Raw genomic sequence first — 12,221 nt, 5'->3', positions numbered from 1 at the left:
CTCGGTGCTTTGTGACCACCTAGAGGGGTGGGATGGGGAGGGTGGGAGGGAGGGAGACGCAAGAGGAAAGACATATGGGAACATATGTATATGTATAACTGATTCACTTTGTTATAAAGCAGAAACTAACAACACACCATTATAAAGCAATTATACTCCAATAAAGATGTTAAAAAAAAAAAAGAATTGATAATGTTAACCCCTGTGACTCCGCCCTGTTACCTCACCATCAACCAATCAGAGAACTGTGCACGAGCTGATCACGTCCTCTGATCACATCCCCTCACATGGCCTTTAAAAATGCTTTCCTGAGACCCATCGGGGAGTTCCAGTGTTTTGAGCACTAGTTTCCGGGGACTCTTTGCTGGGCGCCCTGCAGTAAATGCTGCAGTTTCCTTCACCACAACCCAGTGTCAGTAGATTGGCTTTACTGTGTGCAGGTGAGCAGACCTGAGTCCGGCTCTGTAGCATTTCTTCCTGGTTCGTGAATAGTAGCCTCTAAACCCTTGGGATTTCCTGGATAGGAAATGTTGATCATAGGAGTGTCTTTGTTATCCACAGGGGGGCTCTCGGACCCCACCTGATGGTTTATGCAAGTGAGATGCCCCAGTTTGGGGGCTGGCCATGCTGGAAATACCCACCGTGTGGTTGACACTGGGGGGAGAGCTTCAAGCCAGGTGGTGGCAGCCCTGCCTCCAAGGAGGGGCGGGGGACTGGAGATTGACGTGATCAGTCATGCCTAGGTAATGAAGCGTCAACAAAAACTCCAGACATGGAAGCATGGTGAGCTTCCCTGGTGGACAGTACTCTGTGAGTTGTTACACATCGAGGTGCTGGGAGGGTGATGTGTCTGGATGTCAAGGGGAGAGAACTCCAGAAGTTTCATGTTTGGAACGCCCTCCCTGTAAGTGTCTCTTCTTTTGTCTGCTTCTGATTTGGCAATAATAAAACTGTAATTGTTAGCGTAGTGCTTTCCTGAGATTTTTGAGTTGTTCTAGCGAATTATCAAGCCTGAGGGGCTAGTGGGTGCCCCCAAATCTGTAACTAGTTGGTCAGAGTTGTGGGCAGCCCTGGGATCCCCGAGCTTGCAGCTGGTGTCTGAAGTGAGAGCAGTCGTTAGAAGACTGTGCCCTTAGCCCGTGAACTTGGCCTACCTCTGGGTAGTCAGCATCTGAAGGCATCACAAACCTTTGCTCCAGGCAGTCTGCTGGGTGCCAGGGAAGCAATGACCAGCATTGTTTGCAAGGACACTTTGACCTATAGAATCCCATCCATTGTCCTTTTTGCTAAACCTCAAAGCACTTGCCTGAACTGTGGGCCAGGACTGGGCAAACGGGCTCTAGGTGTTCCCTCTCTATTTTTGGAATCAGCTCTAAACTCTCCCTCCCAGCCACCTTCCTGTCTGTCCTCCCAGCCATAGCATTGCCTGTTTACTAGCTAATTTCTGTTTTCACTTAGGCCTCCTATTCAAAGCACTCTTTTAGCTCAACTTTGGTCCTTCTGGGTGACTCTTCTTAATGTCTGCCCCAGTGGTCACCGTGCTTGAGGCTGGCTGCTCTCTCAGGCCCTGGCTATGTGCCCTGGCTCGTCCTGCAGCCCCAAGCACCGCACAGGTCCCAGCAGGAACGCATCCAGGCCCACCACTCCTCACCCACGCTCCTCGTGATTGATTACACCCGAGCCCATCCCGTTTGGGCCCATCCTTGTCTTCGTGGGACCCCTTTGGATGGGAGTCTGGGCTCCATATCTTCCACTGAGGCTTGGACCTTTCATTCCTTTAGAATACTGCTTCCAGAATCTTCCTGTAGGCTCTCCAGACATCACTCATGAGCAAGAGGAATTTTGATTCATGCTCTAGGCTGACACATCACCTCACCCAAGCCACATCAGCCCTGCCTGCCAGAGGACGGGCACCCACCTTGGCTCCCACACAACAGCCCTGGAGATAAGACTCTGATGTCTCCATCCAGCCCTCATCGGCCTCTCAGGTGAGATCCAGACCCAGGGGGCCCTCAGGCACCAAGGGGACATCTCCCACGACAGCTCTGGATTATCGTAGCAGCACTAATGGAACAGATCCCAGGCAAGAAGCATTCTCCTACTAAAAGTCAAGGCTTAAAATGGCTTAAATATGAGGCCATTTGCCAGGTTTCAAAGGAGCCCCTTTAGTCTGCATACATGACTGCTTGAAAATTCAGCAATTATCATGTTTCATTTGATTGGTATGTAAATTAGCTCTAGATTTTGCATAGCCTTTTACAAGGGCTCAGAATGCTTTAAATAGATAGGTAAATAAGTAGATAGAAGATGACAGATAGATAAGTAGATGGATGGATAGATCGATAGAATCTAAAAAAAACGGTACTGATGAACCTAGTGGCAGGGCAGCAATAAAGACGCAGATGTAGAGAACGGACTTGAGGACACAGGAGGGGAAGGGTAAGCTGGGACAAAGTGAGAGAGTAGCACTGACATATATACACTGCCAAATGTAAAATAGATAGCTAGTGGGAAGCAGCTGCATCGCACAGGGAGACCAGCTAGGTGCTTTGTGACGACCTAGAGGGGTGGGATACAGAGGGTGGGAGGGAGGCTCAAGAGGGAGGGGATATGGGGATATATGTATACATATAGCTGATTCACTTTATTGTACAACAGAAACTAACACAACGTAAAGCAATTATACTCCAATAAAGATATAAAAAAAGAGATGGATAAATTGATAAATAGAGAAGTAGGTAGATGGACAGATTAGATAGAGAGATGATAGATAGATAGATAGATAGATAGAACTATGCCAAGTAGAATTAGTCATTGGAAACAGAAAAGATAAAGGTTTAGACATGCAGCAATAAATGGATAAAAGAGAGAAAAATATTAGGAATATAACATCTGTAGGAAAATTCACCACTCGTGGACTGATTGTTCAGAAAGCCAGCCAGCTCTCTGCCAGCAGGTCCTAACGACAGCAGGCGTCCACAGGGGCCTCACCACTTTCCTGGAACCTTTAGCACAGCGATTAGCAAACACGGATCACTGGGCTAAATCTGGCCCACTGCCTGTCTTTGTAAATAAAGTTTTATTGGAACACAGCCTTGCCCATTCACTTACATATCGCCTATGGCAGCTTTCTCACTACAGAGATAGACTTGAGTAGTTGGGACAAAGGTCTTATGGCCTGCAAAGCCAAAAACCTGCAAAAGCTCTAGCAGATCAACTTAGTAGAGCAGAAAAAGGGTACACCTTCGAGTTAGGCAGACCTGGGTCAAGTCCCTGTCCGTGTGAATGTGGCAGAGGCAGCACTAGAATTTTCACAAAGGGCAGACTCACAGCTGGCAGTTTGGCTGGGGGGTGAGGAAGCCTAGGGGACTTGCCTTGGAACTGAATTTTCACACAAAGAACTTTAAAAAAATCTTAAATTTATCCATTTACTCATTCAGCAAATATTTATTATAAATGCTTACTGTGTGCCAGACCCCGTTCTAGGTGCTGGCACTATAGAAGCAAGAAAACCATGAAGCCCATGTCTTCATGGGGCTTACTTTTGAAAAATGGGGGAAGAATGGACAAGAATCAAATAAATATATAGTATCTCAGGTGGTGTTATATTCTGTAAAGAGAAGTAAATTAGGGTGAGGGGCTAGAGAGTGATAGAGAGGTGCTGCTGGGATGGGCTGGTCGGGGAAGACATCTGAGGAGGGGACATTTGAGGAGGAGCCAGAGGTAATTGAAGGAGAGAGCATAGGACTATCTGGGCACATCTGGGAAAGAGTGTTCCAGGCAGAGGGAAAAGCAAGAGCAAAGGCCCCGGGGTGCCCGAGTATGGGTGTGTTTGAGGAACAGCATTGTGGGAGGGGGGTCTTGTGGGGGCAAAAGAGGGAGCAAGGGGGAAAGCGCTGGTGATGAGAGCAGAGTGGTCACCAGGCACCAGGCCCCCTGGGCTTGGGGCCACAGCGGTCTTCTGGGCTGTTTTCCAGGTGTGATGGGCAGCCATGGAGGTTTTGAGCAGAAGCACAGTTTGATTTGCCTTAATTTGTAAAGGATCCCTCTGGCCTTGGGTGGAGAATAAACTAGAGGAGCCAGAGTGGAAACAGGAAAACCAGGTAGAAGACCCAACGGCAGGCCAGGCTGGAGACCTACTCGGGGGCAGCTGCCGGGGTACTGGCCACTGGTTGGTGCAGAAACACTGAAGCTTCAATGGCTGAAGACAATGAAGATTCCTTTCTAGCTCCTGCAATGCCTAGCGTGTGTCATACAACTTGTCCCTGTGCCATCTGGGGGAAGAAAGAACTGAAGAACATTCTGGAATGTCCTCACGGGCCAGGCCTCCAGTGTCTCACACTCACTTCTGCTCACATCCCATCGGCCAAAGTTGGGCAAGGGCCATGTGTGGATGCCCGAGGTACCTGGGTATCCTCTTCCAAATGGGGCATGATAGGTACTCAGACTCGGGGGGCTCTTTGAAAGCAGGGTGCACAGGACCTACAGTCACTTAGGGTAACTGTGTTGACGAGAAACAAGTGGATATATTAAGAGTGGGGCTAAGGGCTCCCCACACACACACCAGGAATGCAGACACATTAACCTCCCTGGGCCTCGGTTTCCTCATCTATAACGGGGGTTAGTTCTGGCTCCCGTGGGGACTGTAATGAGGATGAAATCTGATACCGTCCCTAATGGGGCAGCGCAGTCAGTGCCCACAGTGGGCATTATTTTCATCATCAGCTTTCCAGAAAGAAACACGGAATGCTTGTGAGATGCAGCCGGGTGGCGGCCAGGGCCGGCGTCAGCTACTGCCTGGATTGTTCAAGTGGTGAAATTCCGCCTCGCCTGAGGGTACACAGCCTTGGCCTGCAGTCCCTCTCCTCCTCCAACCACCCGCCCCCGCCCGGACCCGGTTATCCCACCACTCAAGAGGTGAAGCTGGTGGGCAGGGGCCTCAGGACCCTGTGTCATCGCTAAACCAGCATCCCTCCTGCTGGGGCAGTGTCCTCGCTGTGACTTATTTTCATCAGCACCTCCGGCGGCAGCCTCTGTTCACCAGGTCTGTGCACGGTCACCCCCAGACCCCAGCATGTGCATCTCCTGGGTCCGAGAGTTTCTTTCTCCTTCTGAGAGGCCAGAGCCCCGGTGAAGTCTGACGCCGACACAGAAACCCACCACCAGGCGTGGGCCCTTCCCACCTGTGTTAGACCCCGCTCCCTGGGCTCTCTGCTCCCATACTGGTCTCCTGGACCCTGGGGCTGCCTCGCTTGCCCACACCTAGGCCCACAGCAAAGGGAAGAGATTTCTGAGTGATCACTGGCCACAGGCTGAGCCCCTCCAGCTTCGGGCCCCCTTCCATCCTCCTGGCCACTTCACCAGGGGATTGTCACCACCTGTCAGGATCTGGGGTCCCCAGGGGAGCTGGGGTCCCCGTGCAGGCCTGCCCGGCTCCAGCTCTTCCAGCTCCAGGCAGTTTCCGCCCTGGGAGGGGCTCCCAGGCTGAGCCCTGGCCCCCAGCCCGCCTCCAGTGCTCGCAGGCTGGGTGGTGCTGACTCGTGCTCCTGTTCTGGCGCCTGTGATCCTCTTTGAGCCGGCCCTGGCCTCCTTCCCAGCCTCCTCCCCCTCCAGCCCTTTGAACCCCACAATCCGGCAGCCCCCTCTCTGCACCATTCCCAGGAAACCTGCCGCTCTCTCTCAAGCCCCGGATAACATAAAGCCCTTCCACCGGCCTGTGTCCCCATCTCCACCCCGTGCATCTCTCACTGCTGGGCACCTCCCCAAACTGGAGAGACAGGCAGATACAGAGAATCACAACTTACCAGAGCAAAAATGCACAGTAGCAAACCAGTGCTGGGGCAGGAAAACCTGAACTGTAATTAATGAATTGCTGAAGGCTCAGTGTGGACAAGTTTGAGAGTTAATATCTCTGGGGACCCAGTCATATCCATCCCCCTTTTGTGAGTTTTACCTCCAGGGGCTCTACCAGATTCTCACAGGGACTGTCAGAAAAATCCCCTTATGCTTCCAGCAGGGGAGGGGAAAAGGAACCATTCTGAAATACATCAGAGCATTCTGTTCTTCTTCACAAGGCCTGTCCTTGGGAGAAAATATTTCACTAAGTAAATGGAGAGATATTCCATGTTCTTAGACAGGAAGACTCAATATTATCAAGATATCAGTTTCCCAACTTGATCTATACATTCAATACGATACAAGTCAAAATCCCAGCAAGTTATTTTGCGGATACTGACAAACTGATTTTAAAGTTTATATGGAGACACAAAAGACCCAGAATAGCCAACTCAACATTGAAGGAGAACAAAGTAGGGTCTGATATTACCCTACTTCAAGACTTACTATCAAGTATGGTAATCAAGACAGTGTGGTATTGGTAAAAGAATAGTAGCAGATCAATGGAACAGAAGAGAGTTCAGAAATGGACCCACATATAGTCAACTGATCTTTAACAAAGGAGCAAAGGCAATATAATGGAGCAAAGATAGTCTTCATCAAATGGCACTGGAACAATAGACATCCACATGCAAAAAAGGAGGAAAAAAAGAATCTAGACATAGATCCTACACCCTTCATAAAAATTAACTCAAAATGGATCAAAGGTCTAAATGTAAAATGCAAAACTATAAAACTCCTAAAATTTTTAACATAGGATAACATAGGAGAAAAATCTAGATGACCTTGAGTATGGTGATGACTTTTTAGATAAAACACTAAATGCGTGATTCATGAAAGTAATAATTTATAATCTGGACTTCATTACAATTTAATGGTCTGCAAAAGATGATGTCAAGAGAATGAGAAAAAAAGCCACAGACTGGGAGAAAATATTTGCAAAAGACACATCTGATAAAGATCTATTACCCAAAATATATAAAGAACTCTTAAAACTCAGTAATAACACAAACAAATCTGATTAAAAAATGGGCAAAAGATGCAAACAGACACCTCACCAAAGAAGATATACAAATGGCAAAGAAGGATATGAGAAGACATTCTACATCATATATCATTGAGGAAATGCAAATTAAACAATAAGATACCACTACAAACCTATTAGAATATCCAATCCAAAACACTAACAACATTAAATATTGGCAAGAATGTGGAGCAACAGGAACTCTCATTCACTGCTGGTGGGAATGCAAGATGGAACAGCCACTTAGGAAGACATTTTGTCAATTTTTTACGAAACTAAACATACTTTCCCCATACAATCCAGAAATCACGCTTCTTGGTATTTACCCAAATGAATTGAACACTTACATCCATACAAAAAACTGTACATGGATGTTTATAGCAGCTTTATTCATAATTGCCAAAACTTGGATACAATTAAGATGTCCTTCAGTAGGTGAATGGATAAATAAACTGAGGTACAGCCAGACCATGGAATATTATTCAGAATCAAAAACAAATGAGCTTTCAAGCCATGAAAAGACACGGAGGGATTTTAAATACATATTACTAAGTGAAAGAAGCCAGCCTGAAAAATTATACATTGTATGAGTCCAACGATATGACACTCTGGAAAGGGAAACCTTCAATCTGTAAAATATACAATATCTGCAATAAAGCAAAGGGAATAAAGCAAGGTGTGCCTGTATAGAGACAGTAAAAAGATCAGTGGTTGCCAGGGTGAGGATGGGAGGAATGAATAGGCAGAGCACAGAGAATGTTCAGGGCAGTGAAAATATTTTGTAAGATACTACAATGGTGGGTACAAATCATCACACGTGTGTCAAAATGTATAGAAAGTACAACACAAAGAGTGAACCTTAATATAAACTGTGGGCTTTGGGTGATAATGATGTGTCAAGGTGGGTTCATCAATTATAACAAAGGTACTGCTCTGGTGCAGGATGTTAACAGTGGGGGAGTGGAGGCAGGGGGTATACGGGAATTCTGTGCTTTCCACTCAATTTCGCTGAGAACCTAAAACTGCTCTAAAATATAAAGTTTATTAATTAAAAACATTTTTTGAATGAGTGAAAGACAGGATTGCTCCTTCCTCGTGTTCCCACAGTCATTGCTTGCACTACTACTTTTCTACCCATATCATTCTATTCCAGGTTCAAGTTTTAAACGTCTCTTTGCATTATAAGCCATGAGTGTAAACGTTCTCCACCCTCTGCTGGAGGCTCTGTTGGATTACCAAAATGAAGCAAGAGTGCAAATTCTCTATCCTCTTAAAGACAAATATGGACAAATTGGATCCCATCTCAGGATGACATCACAATGACAAAATCAAAGCCGTTGATTAATGCAAGCATTCGGAGAAGCCATCTAGACCCCCTGGTTTTCAAACTGTTTTTAGTATCAGAATCAATTTTTCAAATGAACTTACAGAGCCCCTAAAATGTAAAAGAGTTAACAGAATAAAAAAAGTGCTGTTCTAGTACAGATGGAGTCTGGATCCCTGAGGCACTTCTGCAAAGTCCAGGGCTCCTGGGGCCCCTTTGAGACCCACTGGTCCAGCTTCCCCCTATGTTTTGCACACAGCATGCTGGGCCCCCAAACAAGGAAAAGCCTTAAAAGCACCCACAAAGGTCCACAGCCTGGCTTCTGTCTGCCTCTGTAGCTCATGCCCTTATGCTGTCCAAAATACATCCTGGGCTCCAACAGCATCAGACCTTCATTTCGGCAAATGTTTCATATCTCAGGCTTCAGTGCCTTTGCTCCACCTTCAAGATGCAGCTCTGGCATCACCTCCTCCAGGAAGACTGCCTGTATACCACCATCGACCCATCCACTTTACCCCAGGGATGGAGGTAGGTCAAGCAGAAGCCAGCACCCCCAGGAATGGGTAGCACCTAAACCTAACAGCCTAGGTGGGTGAGAACCAAACCTTCATCTGCAAACCAGCAGAGTGGTATTAGGAGGGCCTGGGGAGCTGCACCTAATGACCTGATTTCAGAAGAAAACAAAAGCCAGCAATGGATCTTAAACCAACAGATACTCAAGTGACCTCCAGCTGTGATTAAAAGCCATAAACAAAGAAAAAGCAGATCAGGGAAATGTTTCTGTGCCTAATATCCTTCCGTAAGCCTCAGATTTCATGTTCCTTGCCCTGGAATAAGACCCTTAGGATCTGGCCCCTGGGACCTCCGAAGATCCCTCTCCTCTCTACACTCTCCCAGGACCCTCCACGAGCAGGGAACTGACCTCACGAATTGTCATCATCCTCTATTTCTGTATCTCCCACCTCTCCCTCGAGGGCAGGGGCTGGTCTCACTCTCTCTGTCCCTCCCTCCACCCCAGTGTCCAGCAAGGGTCTGGCACAGAACCGGCCTGCAAATGTTTGCAGAATGGGGTACCACCCCGGGCTAGGCGGTAACACCCGGCTTTCCGCGTTGCCGCAGCGCCCTCTGCTGGGCGCATCCCGCTGCCGCGGGCACTCACCGGAGTGGGGGCGTTCACCGCCGAGAGGTTGTACCCATAGAGGAAGGAGGAGCCGAAGGCGCCCACGAGAGAGGCCACGACCAGCGAGCAGGACCAGTCCTGGGAAAGGAGAGCAATGCACGTCAGACCTGGCACTCGGGCGCACAGCCAGGGGCCCGCAGGATGCAGCTGGACCGTCCTCTGCTGGGGAGGATTTCCAGATCAAGGATGCAGGTTCCTCAGAGCCAGCCGGCAGGAGGGGCTCCCATCCAGGTCCGGCCCAGGGGGGTGTGGCCAGCCCAGGGAGCTCAGTTTGCCTCTGTCCACACCACTGCCCTCCTTGTCCGGCTGCAAGAGGATCTGTGAAACTCAGACCTACTGTCCTTCACAGGTGCTGTTAGCAGCTACGACACTTACTTTAGCTGAATTCAGCCAGTCTCTGACTCACATAGGAGCAAAAAGCAAAGCCAGACTAAGCCGCCAGCAGCAGCAGCTGGTTCTTATTAAGCGCTACGGACCAGGCATCTGTTCTAAGCCCTTTCCGGACATTCTCCCATAGAATCCTTAGATCAGTACTGTTTTATCTTGATTTTACAGGTGAGGAACAGAGGCATGGGGCAGTCCCTGGTGCTGTCTGGGTTGGGGACCAGAGCCCAGGTGGTCCAGCTCCAGCCCCCATGAAGCCACCCACTGCACCACACTGCCTCTCCCCCGCTGCCTCTCCCCCGCTGACGCTGCAGACGCACGCACACCCACGCACACTCTGTTCCAGGCTGGAGCTGTCCATCTACAGGCCAGTGTGAGCACCTTGGGAGAAGGACCTGCAGACAGAGATACAGGGCTTGACCCGGAGAACCAAGCATCTGCCTCCATGTAATCCTTTCCTATGGACCCATCCATGGACTGCCACAGGCATGACAGGACCAGGAGTAGAAACATCTGGGCCCCTTGGCAAAGGCTGGCCAGAAGGCAGGGGCTGGATGCAGGAGGGGCTGCCATCCTAAGCTGACCAGGAAAGTGTGGGCCACTTGTCAGAGGGACCCAGGTGCTCTTGGAAGGCACTTTCTCTCCATGATTTATCATGTGTTGTGTGTGTGAGTGGTGATTGGGGGGGTGGGGTGGGGAGGGCGGTGTGTTCTAGGTGCCAAGCCCTGACAAGCTCCTGGGATACAGCAGGTAAATGTGACAGATGAGGTCCAAGGTTTAGGGACCTGAAAGGATCAAACACTGTTTGAAAGGGAAAGCCAGACTTCGATAGCCGATTTCCTGCTCTGCCCGCCTAGACAGCCTCCTATAGCACAGGCTTCAGTGCTTGATGGCTCCACCACTCAGCTGTGGGATCTGTCCAGGGTCTTGACCTTTCTGAGCCTCAGCTTGCCCAGCTGTAAAATGGGATCTAAATTACAGCACCAGCTGCATAGGCTGTTGTGGATGTGTTGCTGGCTGAGGACGTTGAGGGGCTTGTGCACGTAGCCAGTGTTCAGAAAGGCTGTTCACTCACTTTGTTCTCTCTCTCTACTCCCTCTGACCCAGCCGTGCAGAATGGCCATTGCCCAGGCTACGTGCCAAGGTCTCTCTTGCCCTGGCCCATATGGCCATGCCCCGCTGAAACCTTCCCTTCTGGAGACTTTCATATCTAAGACCCACTGAAAGCCACCCTGAAAGTTCCACCTCCTCATTTTTACTTTTCTATCTTTGATTCAACGTTGTCTGACCCCCAGGTCTGCCTCTTATGACTGCGTAACCTCAGACCAGTTACATAGCTGCTCTCTGATGCGGTGTTCTCATCTGTGAAATGGCGATGATAATACACCCACCTCATAGGATATTCTGCCGAAGAAAGGAGTCAGAGCAGGTAAGGTCCTCACCTGTCCAGGGGTAGGTGCCCCTGGGGGTCAGCAGCAGAGGCTGGACAGTGGGCGTGGGTCTTACTTTTTGAGGGCAGGGGTCTTGCTTCCAGGCACCGAGCCTGCTACAGAGGAGGTGCTTGGTAAATGCTGGTGATTGAATTGAGGCCAGAGGGAGGGTTCAGAGGCCATGGAGAGGGACGTTGGCAAGTGTGGAGCCAGAATATTTTTCTGCAGTAATAGGAACTTTTACTGAACGGGATTCATTGATGGAACAGAATCACATTTTGGACAAAAGGCCCATTCTCCATCGCCTTTCATCTTTAAACTCATCCTCTGGGTCTCAGCTCAGATGTTATTCCTTCTGACTCCCGGGCTGTGCTGGTCCCCTGGGCTTCCCTCACTCCCAGCCCTGGTCATTATTCCCTTGTCTGCACCCATCAGAGGGCAGAGAAGAGCAGGTGGGAGCCATCTCCCCCGAGCCCCCCACACCCCTCTGTGGCCCACCTGTGCCCACCACCTCTCACCACCTGCCGCAAGGTGGGGACACCACCCAGCACGTGCGAGCAGTTCGCTGCCTTGACCTCATTGCACGAGCACAGCCGCGCTGCCAGAAGATACTGTGGGTCCCAGGAAGCTGCGACTTACGAGTTGGAGCACCACGGCCAAGGTCACAGGGACTAGGAGGCCAGGACTCAAGGCCAGAGGCCTTTCAAGCAGTCAGAGAGTGCCTCTGTGGCCCAGACAGAGGCCGGTTTCTGTGTTTACCTTTCTTCTCCTCCCACACGGCGTCCCGCTCCTCAGATGGATACACTCAGGAGGCGCCGAGCGGCTCGGGTCACGGGCAACGGGAGCTGAGCTCGGTTCCAGAGAGTCCATGTTCTGTTTCCCGACAACCCACCTGCCGGCCCTCCCTCAAGCTGGCTCGGCCCACAGTGCCTTCCAGCCCGGACTCTGCTGGGGCATCTCCGTAAATGAGGAGGCAGAGTCCAC

The 12,221-nt window shown here is 49.8% G+C and overlaps 1 protein-coding gene across 3 annotated transcripts in view; it reads right to left on the bottom strand.

Annotated features, from left to right (window-relative positions):
• SLC2A9 (solute carrier family 2 member 9) overlaps positions 1 to 12,221 on the bottom strand; it is a 209,077-nt gene that overhangs the window by 183,506 nt on the left and 13,350 nt on the right. For 2 of the 3 annotated variants that reach the window (XM_068542278.1, XM_068542279.1), the window contains exons 1-2: positions 11,997 to 12,162; positions 9,403 to 9,501 (exon numbers count right to left, since the gene is read on the bottom strand). In XM_068542278.1, the coding sequence (XP_068398379.1) occupies positions 9,403 to 9,501; positions 11,997 to 12,107 (210 nt within the window). In that variant the 5' untranslated portion in view covers positions 12,108 to 12,162. Of the gene's footprint in view, positions 1 to 9,402; positions 9,502 to 11,996; positions 12,163 to 12,221 lie in introns of those variants that run through there. The other variant, XM_068542280.1, reaches the window with a different exon arrangement.

Source organism: Eschrichtius robustus, chromosome 4 (assembly GCF_028021215.1).
Source record: "Eschrichtius robustus isolate mEscRob2 chromosome 4, mEscRob2.pri, whole genome shotgun sequence".
Taxonomy (NCBI): Eukaryota; Metazoa; Chordata; class Mammalia; order Artiodactyla; family Eschrichtiidae; genus Eschrichtius; species Eschrichtius robustus.
The sequence above is the reverse complement of the archived record's forward strand: the minus strand, read 5'-3'. Positions and strand labels throughout refer to the sequence as shown.